The sequence below is a fragment of the Vitis riparia genome, chromosome 2 (genome assembly GCF_004353265.1).
Source record: "Vitis riparia cultivar Riparia Gloire de Montpellier isolate 1030 chromosome 2, EGFV_Vit.rip_1.0, whole genome shotgun sequence".
NCBI lineage: Eukaryota > Viridiplantae > Streptophyta > Magnoliopsida > Vitales > Vitaceae > Vitis > Vitis riparia.
In genome coordinates this window covers 16823957-16842956 of record NC_048432.1, presented here as the reverse complement: position 1 = coordinate 16842956, position 19000 = coordinate 16823957, and the positions used below count along the sequence as shown (strand labels likewise).

Sequence of the window (19000 nt, the reverse complement as noted above, 5' to 3'; positions counted from 1 at the left end):
AGCTTTTCGTAAACAAATCCCTAATCCAACTTGGGAAGCAAAGTGTTTTGCGATTTGGGTTTGTTGAATCCATTACCCCATTCCAGCTGGATCCCTGTTTCTTTATGAGGGAAGATTAAATCAGAAAAGGAGTACGAAGTATGGATTCCAACAGCATACTGTTTTCAAAATAATGCATACTGAGAATTTCAAGATGTTACATAAAATAACTCTTGAGACAGAATATAAAATTGGCCATTACTTATTACTTTTGAGTTACAAGAGTTGCTCCATACAAAGTTCTGATCTTTTTTGCTCCAAATACAAAAGTAAAGAGTAAAGACAGCTCTTTTGGAGCCATTTCCAGAATCTATCCCTCTCAGCACCAAGGCCATCCTAAATTACAGAGGCATAAGTCAAAACTGCTATTTATCAATGATTTACCTCTTTTCCCTCTCTATCGAGTAATAATATGGACAGTATTGCCTTTTGTTTAACATTTGCCTATAGAATCAGCAGAAGAGATTGGACGGTACCAGATGAGGACTTTAGTACATCTAGTGTGGGAACCCCTCACTGTAAATGGCAAGAAATGGCAGCCCACAAACCCCAACATCTCCAATTCACCTAGCAAGCTGCTTGAGTTTATACCACAAGGGAATCTCTGAGCCTTCATTGTAGTAAACCCTTTGGTATAAATGAAAGGAACCAGCAGCCCACATCATCAGACCTGATCCGGAATTCTCCAGCGAAGCAATTTCAGATTTACAGAGCAAGCTGGATCTAGACCCGAGCTATGGGAGAAAAGGGTGGGTTGAATACAAAAGGTGGCAGTGTTCCTTCCACCAGCTTAGGGACTTTCCTCTTCTCCTCTTCAGTGACTGCTTCGATTAAGAATTTTACTTCCTCCTCTATAAGCATTTTCAGTGAATTGCAATGCAACAAGTGTCTGTTTTTCTCATCCCCAGTAGTAGAGAAAGCTTCTGAACTATGCAACATAGCAACACAAATGGAGAATGCTTGTAATGTGGATAACTGTGCATGAAAATCAACTGCATACTGTCCCTCCTCGACCCTTGTTATGGTCAATGCAGGCACTCTCTCTTTGGCTCCCTATATGCAAAATCAGAATCATGTTAGAACTTGTAAAGTCCAAGGAATACCTATAACCAAGCATGAGTGCAATCTATATGCATTATGGTGAGACTAATTATATCCAAGCAAAAGGGTATATTTGCATAGGATAATTGCTCTATTTTGAGGATACTGTTTCTAAGAAGAGCCTAGATGATAACATATTTAAGGCATTCAGAGATCACATGAAATGGCTTACTTTGTTTATGGGGAATGCCAGCAAACAAATTCAACCTTCACTAAGGAGCTGAGACCAAAGATAATGGCTTGCAATTTTCCAATGATATTAATAAAGAAAAGATAAATTTTGGAATTCTTAACACAATATTGAAATAACGAACTAATATATCCATCTCAAAAGTAAACAAATTCAAATTAAAGTTCTTACTGCAAAATCCGATGAAACATATATATGATACATCAAAATATTGTAGATGGTATAGAAGATAACATGGCAAGTGCACAATGAGAATTCACCATTTCCAGGGTCTTTCTTGGAGATCTATTTGTTCTGCCTATAGATCTCCTGGTTTGAATCCTCGACTAACAGTTCCAATCCTTTTGCTTGTTTGAAGATTGATCTTTTTACATATTAAAACCAAATGTTATTTAGATGAAAAAGCTTACCTGAACAAAGAGTTCCAAAGGCTGCGGATTCTCCATGAATGGACAATCTTCAACACTTACAATACTGGGATTGTCAAACACAATAAGTGGACATGCCATGTCCCAGCCCCCACAGTCGCAGCCTCCACCCAACCTCCACCGATCCAGTAATGATGAAGGGCCTCGACTATCACCACTTGGCAAACCATGGTTCCCACTTGCAGTTACCACCTTCACTTTTGCTGGGCTCATGTCAAGAACGTCCTTCTTTTTCTGCTCAACCATAGAGAGATCAAGAAAGTCAGAATGCACTTTATTGCTAAACTTCTCCCCTCTCTTGTATTTCAAACTTTCTCTCTTCTCAAATGGGACTTGAATAACAATAGCTGCTATTTCAAGATCAGGATGCAGATTTGCAGGTGCCCAAGGGTACGGAACTGCAGCATCAAAATCATCATGATTAGAAGCATGATTTGTTTGACATTTGAGCTTCACTGCATCATCAGACATATCATCCAACTCCAAACTTTGCCCAGCCAAGCCTTCATTAGAACCTTTGGCAGGTTCAGCAGCCTGAGAGGAATGACAAGAGTTTTCACGGGCAGTGATACTTTTCCTTGCATGTGCAATGTCATACAAGACAAACTCAGTTACCATAGAGTTGCCAAATTTCCCACCATCTTGTAGTTCTGAACACAAGTAACAGGACACTTGCATCTGTCCCACCATAGAGGTTTCTTTATTGCTATCTTTCAATCCCCATCCACTGGCATTACTCTTCTTTCTATTGTGAATGGAGTGAAAGGTATACACCCAATTAAAGGCATTGTTCACTTTCCATGTCTTGGCCACCAAAACATCTTCAGGGTGCTTCAATGAGAACTCAAAAAAGGGCACCCCATGTTTAGTTTCCAACTTGAGATGTCCATGTAAGTGAGCTGGTGAACATGGCACTGCATAATGATGGAATTCCTTCTTGGCAAACTGAGATGCCAACTCCACATGCTGTGTCGTATTTGCAAAGTCATGCAACAAAGATTTCCGAAACGTTTTATTATTTCTGCCACTTGCCGGCCCTTTTGTGACTCCACCAGGCTTTACTACAGAATGCAAAGGACTTCGCTGAGATTTAGACTTTGTGAATGGATCAAACATCTTTCTAATAGGGTTAAATCGGGCTTTTGGACTGGTCCGAGAGTAATCACTTTCTGACTGAGAAGGCGAATGGGGCAATGCTACCTTAGCAGATAATGACTTGTACAAAGTCAGAACCGTCTCTCTTTCTAAGAGGTCATTGCTATCATTTTGAGGACCAACAACATCATCACATTTGAACTTTGAATCTCTGATTGAGTCTCTTTCTGCACTTCCAGCAGAGTGATTTTCTCTGTTATCCAAATTCAAACCGATTTCAGAAAATCCATCTGATGAGCCACCTCTGGTGAGAAAATGACCCGGGGAGGAGGGAAGACTGAAAACCTGAGAGCAGGGTCTCCTAACAGATGATGCATTCAAGTCAGAATTCAAAAACTTCACTGGGGATCTCTTCTCTTCCAGAACCGGGTCTTCCTCATCTGAACTACACAAGGAGTCGACAATCCTAAAGGGGAAAGATGAATCACTACTACGGGACAATTCAATCTTTCTCCTCCCCTCAACAGCCCCCATTTTCTTCGTCTTCCTTACTTCTTCAGAGCTCTGATATATGGAACCCCGTTTCAGCTCTACATTACCTTCCACACCAACAGGTCTATATGGAATGCTTTTACAAGAAAAACTGTGAAAATCACCAAAACTTATCTCTGCAAAGTCCTCCTCTATGCTCAAAAGGTTACTTCTACGTGCGGGCTTTTCCTTTGTATTTCTCTTTCCAATTCCCAAGTAACGCTGATTAGATGGAAGAACAGTTCTAGGACTCAGACCCAAACTACAGTATTTTTCAAAATCCAACTCCATGTCAAGTTGCATTTATAGATCCACAGCTCTGCAACAAATGAGGGGAGAAACAGATCAGAACCTATAGAAGCAAGATGCCAGCCACCCACCACATCAGAATTGAACAAGTGAAATCAAATTCCTAAACTGAATATGGTAGGTTTCGTGCTATTTAATTGGCTCAAATTGAAGAATCAACTTAAAATTCTAAGCCCATTAAAAAGTTGGAAATCTTACACAACCCTAAAAATCAATTGGCATTGGTAAAAAGACATTCATCTCTCAGTTATAATCTGGTTCTAAGATCTACAGAGAAAATTTTAAAAGGAAAAAAAAAATCACAATTGATGCATAAAACCAGATCCTATGGAATAGCAGAAAGTAAAGAAATAATAATGCTGATAAATAATTAAATCTGCAGAAATAAGGAAACCAAAGCCATTCTCTCAAATTGCAGAAACTTCAAAAACCAATAATGCTCTATCTTCTGCTGTTGAAGCAATTACAAGCAAGAAATTAGGGAAAAGCACAGACCCACTAATTATTCCAAAAACTGATATTGGAAAGGCTAAAAAAATCCGAGCTTGATCCTAAAAACTGAACCCTAAACCCGACTGGGAATCACTTCATGTCTATAAGCAATCCAAAACGAGTAAAGCAGACAGAAACCAAGCAAAATTATTAAAAACATTACCTTTACATTTCCTTGCACCCTAAGCTAAAAAGCACAAATGCTTGCGAAAATGGACATACCCCACTAGATCTCAGAGTAGTGCATTCAAAGAGAGCAAAAAAAAAAAACCACAAACAGTAACAAGAAAAGTGACAATTTCCCAAATCTCTTGGGCTCAAAGACTCCAGAAATCCACAAGAGAAGCAAAAAAAAAACACTCAAAACCCCATCTCAAAAAACAGTCAGCTGTAACCAAAAGAGTACTTAGAATTCTGAAAGAATCAAGAAAAGTACAGGGGTAAAAAGAAAGAGGAGTCAGAACCAAGGCAAGCAACAGAAAAGCACAATAAACACAACAAAAAGTGACCTTGTAGGGGAGAAGACAAGAGAGAGAAACAAACAGCATGCCTTAAACTGGAGAGAGAGAGAGAGAAAGGGTGATTCCACTCTTACCCACTCGACACTCTCTCACATGAGCAAAGAGAGACAAATAGCTGCATCGCTTCAGTCCATGTCTACTAAAGAAAGCCATCTTCTTCAAGTCATCATATGCTGCTATGTGTTTTTTGTGCTGCGTGTTTCCTTCTCTTCTCTTTTTCTTTTTTCTATTACTTTCGTGCATGCATTCCAAGGACGGACCCACCTGGTGGAAGACAATCTTACCCCTTATCATACCACCTTCTTATCGTCCTTGCTTTTGATTTTGTATGGGCAAATTCGGATATAATTGCTCATTAATTAAAAAAAGTTGGTGCACTAATCACTCATCAGTGCCACAATTATTTTTTCCTGTTTTGGGAATTGCAGAAATCATTTTGTTTTCTTCCCCCCATTTGTTTATTTAAATATATATATATATATATATTGGAAGAAGATCTTACAATTAGTATACTATTCCCAACCGTTGCCAGTATCATACATGTAAAGTTTGAATTCCAGATCCCCTTATATTTTTTAAGTGAATGGGTCCTTAATTTGCATTACCAAATAAATCTCCCAACTATCACAATTTCTTGAATGATACCATTTTTATTTTTTTTTAATAAATGGTATGATGAATAATTACTATTTAGTATTTACTAACAGTATCTGATTGTATTTGTTGAAAAATCATTTTGATGAGTCAGCATTTTTGTTATGCAAATTATTTTTATAAGTTTTGTAAAGTAAAGGTGGAGTTGCAATCAGAGGACATCAAAATCCCGAGACATAACTATTTTCAAAACAATTTTCTATTCTCGATGACAACATAAAAAAAACATTTTTGACAATCAAAACTTATTTTTTTTTCTTAAAAATAAAAAATAAGGTATTTTTGAACAACAGTCTTAATTTTTTATTATTTTTACTTATTTTATAAGAACTGTTTTAAAAAATAATTATATTAACATATAAAATAATTAAAAATAAAACATATAATATAAAAAAATTTTAAAATATATTTAAAAATATTAAAAAATATTTCAAATTTTCAAACAGTTCAATAAAACATCGAAAAATAAGTTTCAAAAACCGATTGTTAAAATTATTTCTCAAAACTATTTTAGAAATAAGTTACCCAACCAAGGCCTTAGTAGTTTTGAAATTTGTTCTTACAATCACTTTTGAAGAATATTTTGGTTCAAAATTTTATTGAAAAAAAAAAAGAATTTTCGCGCGTTATAAAAGCGTATCGTACAAGAGTTTAACAATAAAATCATAATACAGACTACAGTGGGTGAAATTAGTGAAAAAGAAATAAACATTTACAAACTCGTAAAAATATTTAGTGGGTGGATGATGACGGATTTGATTTAGGCGGGAGCAACCAAAACAGGGGCGGTCGAGCCTTTCCCTACGGAACCTTCAAAGTAGGCAAAATGACCCCCATACCCTCAGTCATCACCTGGAATTTCAGATTTATCCCTAGGACCCCCCACCATCATATTCATACATACTGCAACTACCAAAAACAGAGTGAACAAAGAACAAAGCAAAATATAAAATAGACAAAGACCCAACTGTTGGCAAAGAGAATCAACTCTCCCATGGTATTATTCTCTTTGATCATATCCTGAATCTAATGGCTGCCTTTGAGGTTTAACTTGTATAATATCCGGAATTAGCCTTACTGGTGGTAAGCATTTTAGACAGGCCGACATTTGTTATACAAGTTGAGAAGGGAGCCTAGTTATATTGCATGTACAAGAGAACCCTAGGAAAGCACCAAGACACACCAACCTTGAGCATCAACCTGGTGCATTCTTACCAGTTGCCTGACTATTGACATAAAATTACAAAGCATCAGCTGCAAATCCTACTCTGTAACCTTAGTAGATCCAGAATTGTCACTAGTTTTAGCAGATGCAGGGTTGTCTTCGTTTTTAGGCTTGCCGAATGATTTCTGGGAGTCCAAGACTGGCATGTATGGTTCAGTTGTTTTCTTCAAGGCTTCCAGCTTCTCAGATTCACGGGGACTCACTAGCTTCTTCTCAACATCTTCAAACTTGGCAGTGGCCCATGGTGCTGTACCCACACTCCTGGCAGAACTTGGACCATCATTTAATGTGGAAATCTCATCTCTGGGAGCATACCAGTTGTTACCGCAGGCAATGCACTCCAACTGAAACCAACACACACAGTTTGAAAAAGAAAAGGTCAATAACCACTAGGAAACAATTGCTACAGCATTATCTTACCAACAAAAATGTTAAGTTACAAAACCATCTTCAATTAGAGCCTCTACAACTAACTTCACAGGCTAACTGCCAAAAAAAAAATGGATTCATATGCAGGAGTTCACATAAATCATTGACCTTTACGTTTTCAATTGAGAAAACAGTTTCATTTATGATTTGAGTTCTTTGAATTTTCTAACAAGGGTAGTTCTGATTGCTTCATGTTATTTTCCATGATCATGAAGTTTTACTCTACCCTCTCCAATAATCCATATAAGACACATTCAAGCTTATATGATGCTTTATTGCAGTTACTCAAGAAGAGTTGTATTCTTTTGGCATCTGTTGGACCTTACAGATACCCAGCAGAAATTGGCAGAGACAAGCTCCTTTCCAAACAAATGGCTACCCCTAATTCATGCATTGAGCATTCATGATACATAATTTTGTTAACCTTTTCTCGTTATTTTATCCATCAAATGTATTTTACCTTATTTAGTACAATGAATGACCAGTCAACATGACTGTTCTACACTGTTAATGGGCCTAATTTAAGTTGATGAGAATTTAAAGGCATAATAATATATAGTTATAGCCATTAAATCTAGAATAATTTTGGTGCTTGAAATCTAAGATTCAGTTTAGTATATTATTAGTATTCAGCTATTGGATTTCTATGGTTTTCTTAACATGATGAGAAAGAACCACCTAGGTAAATATGGATACTGCATATACAACATTTCCAATTATAAACATGAGAACAGCATCAAAGATTCAGAGAACACATGTATCTGGAAATCAAGTGTATGGGCAAGTTCAAAAGTAGAGAACAAAAACCAAAACACTGTCTCTACAATAGACAAATATGCTTTTGATGGTGTACAAGCATGTTACTAACACATGATACATAGAGAACATATAACATAATTTTAAAAAGTTGAAGTGTAACACGAAGAAATGCAAGAACCTGGTAGCGGTCTGCATTTCCTGCATGGATGATGTCTGTTACACCCACTTTTCTTTCCTGGCATCTTTTGCAGCGAGCATCGGTCATCTGAAACCCAAGAAAAAGACATAATAGTGAGAACATCTGATGTATACTAAAATAAACAAAAACACTAGGAAAGCCAAAAAGAAAAATCAAGGATTAGAAAGAGAGAAACCTGCATTCGCTTCAACTCCTCAGGCTCCTTCTTTGCTGTTTCTTCTGCCGTTAAACCCTCCTAAAGCAAAAATAAAATCAGTTACAATTATAATGCACAACCCGAAGACAGAATTACATATCATAAATTGAAATAGGCCTGGTTAAGTTTATTACAGATCACAAGCACCTAAAAGTACTAGCAAATATTTATCACAGTATTGTTCCTGTTGTTGCAGAATGCCAAAAAGTTGGAAGTTCATATCTGCTCCTAATGTTTGAACTCTTGAAGACTTGAAAGAAAACAAATCACCACATTAGTTTTGTCTAGTGTTCAGAATTGCAACCTAAGGGTGGATTGCCTGTTATGCCCATTTGCAAACTTAGAAGAAATTCCCATTGATGATCCAAGATATCTGTTCATGTGTTAGGGTTGAGTCGATATGCCAAAAATAGCTATTAATGTTCACAAAAATATTTGCTTCCCCGACACATTTAATAGTTTGTAATATTTTACACATTTAATAGCCTATGATATTTCAAACATTTAATAACATGATATTTTCCCCGTATTCTCTTTGGTCTTTCCCATAACATACAAAGCTTTACTCTAGCTACTAATTTGGATAACACAACTAAGTTACTATGTACAAGTAGAAGCCCCGTAATGGATGTCAAACCTAAGGGACATAACTTTGAAGTTGGGGAAATGGAGAGTCGAATGATACATTATCAACCAAGGAAAATTTTTGCTTCAAGTTTTCATTTTCTATAAATTAATAGCTTCATTATATGGTTCCTTTTTTATATAGCCTCCATTTCTGTACCAAAGTTTCCATACTACCAATTTAACCTACAAGTTTTAAGTTGTTAGGCAGTGGGCCAATAAGGTATTTCTATCCAATTTGGGCTAAAACCCTGATAATTCCTAATGTTCAATTTACAACTAATGTTTTTAAAAAGAGTCCTATATTTTGGTCATTTTATAAAGGTCCAAAATAGAGCAAAATTGATAGGAATGAATCTCTAGCATCTACTCAAAAAATAAATGAAAGGAAAAAAAAAAATCAGAAATTACTCCATCAAAGGTATTTAGGTGAATTTGCAGTTCTGAACATTGAGGAGTTCCCCCACCTCTAGAATGTCCATCCACAAACTTCCAGTACTAATTTCTACATGCCTATCTCATGTTCCTTTTTCAATAATCAAAATAGTTTTAGATTTCTGCTTGGCTCCTTACACAGTTTTTTATTTTTATTTTTTGATAGGTATGCTTGGCTCCTTACACAGTTACACAGATTTTTTTTTTTTTCCCTTATCAGACTTCAGACTGGTTTCTTATCTGAGCACTTTGGGATTTTTATTTCTTTCATAGGCAAATGACAAAGGTTGAATTCTATGCAACATATCCACTAAAACAACAGAACAATCATGCAAATAACCACCTAAAATCGAAGGTCTCTTGAGTTCCTGGCAAAATCCTTCATCATTTGAACACCTTTTGAAAACTACTATACTAGAAACAGTGAGCAAAAATATTTTATTTCATTTTCTTCCAGAGAAGAACACTGTCAAGAGAAAACAAACACATCCAAAGAAGTCTTAACATTCATGAAGAAAACTGAATAAACAACAGAAACCTTCATAAAATCTCTTCGAAGGTCCTTCACAATGAAAGAACGACTAGCAATGATAAAGCTGACTTAAGTACAGGACTAGTGAGAATTCCAATATTGCAAAAGATCCCAATATAATACATCATATAACACCACAGAATCTACAAAATTTGCGACTTCAGCAAAAATGCTGCTGCTAATAGCATAGTCATTATCATAATAATGTATTATACCCTCCACCACAAGGCCAGCAGACATCACAGATAGATAACATTTCCCCCAGTAGCAGTTTGTAATTGAACTGCAGAAAAGTAATAATTGTGCAAATAGGACCCATTATAGACACCATACCTTTAACTCATTAGGTGACATGTTTAGTATTTTTGAAGGTTCCAATTCTCCATTTAGTAGACGCCTGGCTAATAGTGGATTGTTCTGTGAGAAGGAAAAAGATAAGAACAGACATCAATGTCTTACAAAAATATGACAACAGTTGCAACAAATAGTAGGCACATAAATGCCACGATATTCTTCCAAAATTACAAGATTTCAACTTTTTGTTGGTTTTAGAAAATTAAGATCCCATTTGATTCACTCCTTAAAAGCCAAACACTTTTTTACATTCTAAATAAGAGTTAATGCTGCAAATGAGTTTAATATAGAAACCATGAAAATATTGCTTCTCGTACAAGTTTCATTCTAGCTTATGTAGAAAGTTATTTTATGTTCAATGAAACTTTTACAATATCTATATTACTCTTTGAAAATATGACTTTGGCTTTCACTTCAGCTTCTAGCTAAAGACAAACAAAAAGCTAATCCAAAAAGGGCCTAAACACTATATGAATATAGTTTTGTCCTAAACTTCATTATCTCTTAAATATATTTGAAATAAAATGAGACGAAAATACTCTGATTATTATTTTGATGCATTTCATAGACTGTTGAGCATTAAGATAAAGACCATAATAACAATTAAAACAACAACAATAATAATAAACATCATATCAACCTTAGGAGAAAAAACACATTATGCCCAATGCGTATACCTCTCCCTTGATATTCATAACCAACGTTGATTGCTAAGAATGAAAACTATAACAATAAAATGAGAGAATAGAAATTCATCAATTTGGGAGATGTGTACTTATTTAGAAATGACTTTGAAAAGAAACATATGTATATTATAAAATGTTCAGAAGAAGTATGGTTTTAAATTTTGATAAAGGGTAGTAAAAAACTTCACACTTGTGCAAATCCTAAATAGTATAGTTAATCCCTCATGAAATAGCAAAAAAGAGTCAATTAGTGATTCTGTAGGTCCACCCAAAATGTATGTCCTTGTGCATAAGCATATGAACAGCATACAGGCTCCCCTAACCTTGAGATTGAACACCAACTGTCGCATTTTTTGGTTGTACTTCTGGAAATCTGAAGAAAAAGCATCTTGTGATGCTTGCTCAAGAGCAGTCACTGCTGGAACAGCAGCATCTGGCCAGATAAAAGATCTGCCAGCCTGGAAACACAACAAACAGAAACATCTCAATCATATCAATAGCTTTGATCTTTTCTATTCACACTAATCATGCTATTGCACAGAGAGACCTTTCTCAAACATTTCTAAAGGGCAAACCAAAATGGAAAGGAAAAATGTATCTTACAGTAAGACTCTTTGCATCAGATCCATGTGCAGTTTCTGTGCGGTTATTATCACTTGCATGATCACTGTCACCAGATCCACCTTTTTCTTTATCATCTCTGTGCACATCATCATCAGAACAGCACACTGACTGAATTCCTTGAAGAAGCTTCTCCAGCCATTTGTCACGATGAGTTTCTCCCGTTAATGCCTTAAAGTTCACTAAAATAGTGTAGTATTCCGACATGTTACTTGTACAGCTCCCTGGTGTTTCTGGCTTTAAATGTTGGTCAAATCTGGTTGTTGCTTCATCATCCCTTGTAACATCAAGAGGTGACATATTCTTTTTTCTGAGAGTCCTTTTGGATTTCGTCTGATCTTCCTGCTCAGCTACAACTTCTTCAATTTCAATGTCAAAAAGTTCCCCCAAACGGGATCGAGTTTTCTGAACAAGAAGATCAACTTCATGTTGCAAGTTATCTTCATAGTCTTTATCAGTCAGCCTCCAAAGTTTCCGCTCCACTGTGTCATATACCCTTTGAACAATAAAACCAGGAAACTGTTTACGATTTGGGAGTTGCTTATTTAAAGGAACAAAATGCACCACACATTTGTGCATTACAGATTCTGCTGGAACCTCATCACGGTGGAAACTGTAAAACAGCTCCCTTGTATCACTTGATTTCCAGCTTCCACCTCCTTTTTTCTCAGCCTCCTCAGGACGATAAAACCACTGTCCAGTTACCATAATGCTTCCCTCTCTAGTCTGAGTAATGTCCTGTCACCAGAGCAACAATTCCAAAATACCACAATTCAAAATGGAGAAGAGACAACAAAGAATTATACATACAAACAATTGGATTCCAAAAGGAGAAGCAAGAGCACAAAATGTGTTTCTTCATCTAAATTTCTTTACCCCCTCTTTTGGAGTTATTTATCTTCTGATAGTAGCATCTTTCATAAGACAATAGCATCATTTCTCTCCTTTCTGGTTCCACCACCTAGTTTATCACCACCGATCCACTCTTTTCATTCTTTTCCATCCCCCTGATATACACATCTAAAACATACATCTTGTATAATTTCACAATCCTACAAGTTACCCATTCCACCCTCCGAAGTAAGAAAAAAGGAAGGAATTAAGTCAACAGTTATTTGATCCAATTTACAATGTTCATAAATATATGTTCCTTTTTTGAAACAAGTGTTATCCATTACAAGATGACATGACCACATCAGCTATATTACTACATTCTTTGAGCAGTGTATCAGACACACCTCAAACGCATAATACACCCACCATCCATATAACAATCTTGCACCAGGAGAATGGTATGATACTTTGTGATCTTCACAGGATTTATCTTCATAAAGGTCTCTTTTCTTTTCTTTTTTTTCATTTTTTGATAGATAAAAGATAGAATATATTAAAAAGTGAAAGTGGTGCAGCCACATACACAACGAAGTATACAACCCATGCCAAAAGGCTAGAAATAGAGGGAGAGAAAAAAAAAATACCAACCATCCCAAACCACAAAAACCTAAAAAACAACCAGACTTCCTTCTAAGGGAAAAGACACTTAACACACCAAAACAAACCACTAGAGACTAGTAGGAAACAGAAGACACCCCGTAGACCATCTGGGACCCAAAACCCGCCACCAAGCTTCCAAATGAAGAGAACAACCTCAAAGAGAGGGAGCACACACCCAACTACCTCTCCCCTTTCCCTTGGACAAGAGCGGGGAGCAATTGTAATTGACCAAACATTCTAGTTTTCTGATCTTTCTCTCCAAACGAATATCCAAAGGCAATTTCTTCTTTCCCCCAACAATCTTAACTCCAAGCCCTCTTCTTGTTTCCAATTTTTTTAGAACAGGGTTGATTTCCTTCTCAAACTCCATCATTGGTAAACCCAAAAAGCTACTAAAGGCAACAAACTTACCTAGGAGAGTACCAAAGCCCAAATTCTCCTTATCCGCAACCCTACAATTCCCCAAAGCATTGCTAGCCTCCAAACCCTCTGCCATAGCCACCATTTCATTACCCAAGGGTGCCTTTTCCATGCTATCTGTGAGATCCACCATCCTCCTATCTAGGAGCATCAAGCTAAGCGGCTGGAGACTAGAAACCTAAGACCCCCAGGAAGGCCCCACCTTTGCAAAACACTCCTCTTCAAGAAAGGGAAAACCAAACGGAGAAGGAGAAGAAGAAGGGGAGGCAAACCTACCCCCGAAACAAGCCACTTCTGCCACCAAAACCTCATCTATTCTGAACTCTCACTCCATTGGGCCCAGCAACTTCGCTTAAACAAGGGGATCTGCCTATGACTCCAAGGGAATGTCAAAAGTCCCCACAATAAAGGGGCTTAAAAAACCATCCTGGTTCAACACAAGCTCGTTCCCAATGGGCTGCTTCACCAAAATAGGAAGCGACGACCCAAACATAGAAGGCCTAGCTTGACTCTCAACTGGAGCCTTAGAAGAAACGGCTAAGGCCTGACCCAAAGAGAGGCCCAGGCTTCCATCACTTCCCACGTTGTCTTTAAAAGGCCTCAAGCCCGCCTCCACAAAAGGCCTAGAGATCTCCTTGTTGACCAAATTTGAACAACTCCCCCTAGAATTGACTTGTATAGGACATGTCTCCATCGCATCCCCCTTAATGTTGCAGGCCTGCAAACCTTCTTCCTCATGGCACCCGAAGCCTCCCTTCACTCTCCCATCTGTGCGTGAGAAACCCTCCCATCCTTCCCTAACCTCTAAACATGTGGGGTTCTCTTTGAAGACGCCCTTGACACCCATGGCGAGGATTCCCACCACAATTGGAAGGTATTAACATGGCCCCTATCCACAACCATCAACCAGTTTGGCTTCTTACTCCCACTGAAATGAACAAGCAATCTAACCCATTTCAAGTAACATCTCTTCTCAATCTCCTCATCCACCAATACAAAACCCCCACAAGCATCTCCTAACCTCTCAAAAAAAAAAAAAATTCCCTAAAGATGAGCCGGTAAACTTAGCACCCTCACCCTCACCACACCTCCCCGTCAGAGGCACCTTCTCTAAGGCACCCAACTTCTACCCCACAAGAAGACATTTGCAAATACCTTCCCTCAAACAAAATAGGTCCGAACCCCATGACTTTTTCAGCCTCAAAAAAATCTTCAAACTCAAGAAGAATTGAGATTACAAATCGCTTTTTAAACCCTAATAAATTTGAGTCCAAAGCTTCGGTGAGTCAGAATTAGGCAATTGGGCTGAAGGACAATCCCAACTCCCCACCAAGCAGCTCTCAAGCGACTCCAAATTTATGAACACCTCCTCTGTTTCACTCTCAATCCAAATTGCTTCACTCAAGGCCCTCTTGCCACTATTCATAAAGGCCTCATTGAGGATTTTAGTATGATCTAATGCAATTAACATGGAGTTGAAAATGTGGATTATCAACTTGTTTTTACATCAACTTCTGCCCCTAAAAGAGCTTTCAAATGCATACACCAAATCATAAATCACATCATATATCATTTTCCTATTGTCAGGTATCATAAAGTACTATGCAGAGTCAGTAATTTTCTATTCCATGTTTACATTTTTTTTTTTTTATAAGTACCATTTCATGTTTACATGACACTAGTAACATGGCGTATTGAAAAATAAGTATAAAAACAAGTAAGAATCTGAAATATGAACATACTGTAAGAATGAAATAGAGAAAGGGATGATCAATTTCATGAAAAAATAATAAAAAAGAGGCAAATATGAGAACTCTCGTATCAATGTGATACATATATGAAGATTGAAAACTAAAGTCCTAATGAACTCAACTTAACAAATTATGATATATAAACTCATTATATTTTTGATAGGTGATTTACAAACTACATACAAGATAAGCTTCCTAAGCTTTTAACTACGATTTTTTGAGTTCCAAAGTCCAATCAATCCACTAACAAAGAATGTTATGCCAAAATTTTCAGGGTCCATGTCCTTGACTCGTACCATAAAATGAATTATGCCCATATATACAAATATAACCATATATTTGTAGAACTAGCTAATCTTTTAAAGCACTATAAGAGGAATTCAAAGGGATTCCCAGACCTAACAATATCCAAGCACTGGAGGCTCAGATGCCTAGAAGCAGCTGATCAGACACAGTGTTCAAAGAAAACTGCCTATTTGGATATGCTCAGGTAATCAAACTGTGGGGTATACTGTTATGAATTAACCAAAATGAACCTTACAATAGAATATGCATGTGAAATGAGATGCAGCAAGAGGAAGCAGTAAGAAAGCATGAGAACAGAATTGAATTACAGATGACCAAGTATCATACAGAAATCCATAAACTTAAGTTAACAAATCAATCACCTTAATAATTGCCACATAAGGCTTTTGCTTTTCATCCTCAGGAACTAAAAGCACAGGATCTTCCTGCACAACCATAATAAAATGATATCAAAGTAAACAAGAAGTGGAGTATAACTTGACAAGTAAGATCCTTTTTTTAATTTGTTTAAAAAATGGAGCAATAATAACTACTGGGGCCCAAAAATCATTGAATCACATGGATGCACATTCTCAATTTGAAGCACTTAGAACTGAAATAGACACACAAAAATCTTTAAATCAAGCATTATCAACTTTATTGAAAAGACGAATGATGATTACTGCCCTGCTAAAGATGATGTTCAAAAGGGGAAAACTGAAAATCCCAGGTGAACTTCATGTTAGGACTGATGGATTCCACCCAAGATGTTACAAGAAAGAGTATCTTTTACAGGGGCATGGCCCAACCAACATGGTTGTGGAGGATAAACCAAGTCCTGGTGTTGTCCTTATTGCAAATAAGGCAATCGATTCCAAGCTACAAAGCTAGGGTGTGGGGAAGATGTGTAAGCTGGACATTGAAAAAGCTACAATCATATCAGTTGGGACTCCACTAAGTTATTGGTGGAGAACATGGGTTTCAGGCAAATTTGATTGCTTGGATCAAATTCTGTATCCTATAAAATCAAATTCTCCATCCTGGTCATTGTCCCCTTATATCATTGTTCCGTTCTAGGTTTCCTTTAGAGTTGTCAAAGTTGAGAGAAGGGGAACCTCTTTCTTCTTTCCTCCATGGCCCGCATAGGATCTTGTGCGCTTCTGACGGAAGTGTTTTCCATTTGAGAAACTATGTGGGGGGGAGGTTCTAAATATTGAGCGACAAATGCATAGAGGAAGGGTTCTGGTTAATAAAATACAATAAGGTAACAAAGCAAAGCAGAAACCCAAGCACCTGTTCCCAAAACTCGATTAATAACAACAAAACCCCAAAGCCAGTTGAACCAAAACCCTAAAATACACTGAACTCTTCACCTATCAAAACCAATTACAATGCGCACAGAAATCACCATCACTACAGCTCGCCAAATCGATTTCCACTAAAAACTTCATAGCTGAATGTTATTCCTTCTCAAAAAAACACAAAACACAAAGATTCAACCTTGCAATTATCCTTCCCACTCCTAATTCTTCTCGGGAACCAAAAAAATAAATAAATAAATAAAAATCCGAAACATTGCCCTCCCCTGTCCGAAAATGTTCAAAATTTCCAACTCTTCCTCCAACCCAGGAAAGAAAGGAAAAAAGAAACCCCAAACCCAGACCATCAAAACCATAAATCCCACCAAATAAAAAACACGCCACAAACACGAGTACAAGAAACTCACCAGATCGTATCGGTTTCCATCGAACTCGAAAGCCTCGTAGTGGCTCCTCCTTCCTCTCCCCTTACCCGAAACCCTAACGGCGTCTCCAATCGGCTTGGCGTCCTCCTGGGGTGCCTCCTCGTCCCCGCTCTGCGTCTCCTTCTCCCTCTCCTCTTCCTCCTCTGGGAGCTTGATCTTCTTCCTCCTCCGCTGCTTGGGTTGCTGCCTCTCCATTTCCGGGGAATGGAATCGAGAGGGGGGCTGGGCTTCGTCTTCGTCGTCACTAGTTGTGATTCGGGCGAATCGGCGGTTGCCCATTCAGCGTGTGATGAGTGAACTCAAATCGTGTGTGACCGCCAGGTGGCAGGGGGAGGTGGCGCTCTTAAAATCCTCGCCCTTGGCGGTGCTGTTGCTTTCTCGAAATTTCCGATTTGCCTCTCTCACATTAATAGAAAAATAAATAAATAATATATATATATATATATATATATCATTATGATATTAAAAAATAAAATAATTTATTTCCATTTTCTGTACTTACATATATATTCCATATTACTGCAAAGGGTTTTCTACTTCTTAATTCAAAATTTGATGGACTTTTATTTATTTCCATTTATATTTAGTGATGACCAAAATTATTTATCCTAATAAAAGATTCATCAAAAAATACATTATATAATTTATTGGTCTAACACTCGGTGTATATATATCAAATGCCTATAAACACGAACAACACGAATTGTAAAAATTTATATTCATTGGACCTTTACTTGAAAATGAGGTGTTGATATTTATGAAGATATAAGTTAGCAATAATTTAATTGACATGTTTACCAAAGCAGTGATATTAGAGAAACTGGAGTCATGTGCCGCAGTTTCAGTAAATCAAATGTGAGGATAGGTTGTTCGAGTACATCATATCCATTAATTATTGGAGAATGTTTACTTGTATTTCGATTTTCAAGTGGGAGAATGTTGGATTATTAAGTCCAAATCAATTTTATTGTACTTCACTCAATATACCAAGGGTTGAGCTCACCATTGTAACCCATTTCATATTTTGATTAGTGAATTGTCGAATGTTATTACAATCCATTGATGTAGGAATCACATTGATTGTCGAATCATATTAAAAATCTCGTGTTTTTCTTTATTATAAAGTTAAGGTAGTTGAATGCATTAGTTTATTCTTGGTTTCAAATGCTTATTGTTGCGTAAGAATACCACTATGCAAAATACAATTGTTGTGAATAAATGGTTATATTAAGACAAATAGCATTGGCTTACTAGGAATATAGTAACTCTGGGATTCTATTGTTATAGAATACTATGGCAATCATGCCTTTGATCAAGCACTAAAATACACTAGCGACTTGATTCATGAAGCAAGTCGCTAGTGTATTATTAGTATACACTAGCGACTTGCTTCATGAATCAAATCTTAATGATACCAAGGCATTTGGGAGAATGTTTGGTGGATAAAACATTAGATTCTAAAATAGTAACTCTCACTATCAATCTTTTAGTCATAGATTGAAAAATCGGATTTTATCAGCGATATTTCGCCAATTTATTAGATATTGAGTAGCCTCGAAACGAAATTCAACATCGGTCATCCAATGGGAGGAATATCGATAAAAAATCGACAAAATCGGCGAAAAAATCTAGTGTTAAGCGACACGTGGAGCAGCAGAGGAAGCATGTCAAAATATTGAAAATATATTGGGATATATCAAATATATTGGGAAATCTCAAAGGTTTTTTTTTTAAAAAATATATTATATTTTTCTTAGTTTTTAATTTTTAATTTTAAATCTATATTATCATTTTATTTTTAACTACTTTTTATATTTATCTCATTTATGTCCAACATGTTTGTACTTACAATCAATACTATCGAAATTCCATATCCTGGTATAAAT

General features: G+C 36.8%; 2 protein-coding genes across 5 annotated transcripts; both read right to left on the bottom strand.

Annotated features, from left to right (window-relative positions):
- Positions 1 to 212: 212 nt before the first annotated feature.
- On the bottom strand, positions 213 to 5000 carry LOC117904865. 3 transcript variants are annotated; one of them, XM_034817673.1, is made up of 3 exons: positions 4781 to 5000; positions 1741 to 3703; positions 213 to 1092 (listed from the first exon to the last, which is right to left on the bottom strand). In XM_034817673.1, exons 2-3 carry the CDS (start codon positions 3685 to 3687, stop codon positions 763 to 765), a joined length of 2277 nt encoding a protein of 758 aa, XP_034673564.1. In that variant the 5' UTR covers positions 3688 to 3703; positions 4781 to 5000; the 3' UTR covers positions 213 to 762. The 3 variants fall into 3 exon arrangements, with proteins under 3 accessions (XP_034673564.1, XP_034673578.1, XP_034673571.1); XM_034817687.1 differs by lacking the exon at positions 4781 to 5000 and adding an exon at positions 4695 to 4745; XM_034817680.1 differs by lacking the exon at positions 4781 to 5000 and adding an exon at positions 4349 to 4688.
- Positions 5001 to 6284: 1284 nt separating this feature from the next.
- LOC117931964 lies at positions 6285 to 17452 on the bottom strand. Of its 2 annotated transcripts, XM_034853032.1 has the most exons (8): positions 17097 to 17451; positions 15754 to 15816; positions 11403 to 12158; positions 11123 to 11257; positions 10093 to 10176; positions 8148 to 8207; positions 7952 to 8038; positions 6285 to 6929 (listed from the first exon to the last, which is right to left on the bottom strand). In XM_034853032.1, the coding sequence occupies exons 1-8, from the start codon at positions 17391 to 17393 to the stop codon at positions 6624 to 6626; spliced, it is 1788 nt and encodes a 595-aa protein (XP_034708923.1). In that variant the 5' UTR covers positions 17394 to 17451; the 3' UTR covers positions 6285 to 6623. The 2 variants fall into 2 exon arrangements, with proteins under 2 accessions (XP_034708923.1, XP_034708925.1); XM_034853034.1 differs by lacking the exon at positions 11123 to 11257 and having other exon boundaries at positions 17097 to 17452.
- Between the last annotated feature and the right edge of the window lie 1548 nt (positions 17453 to 19000).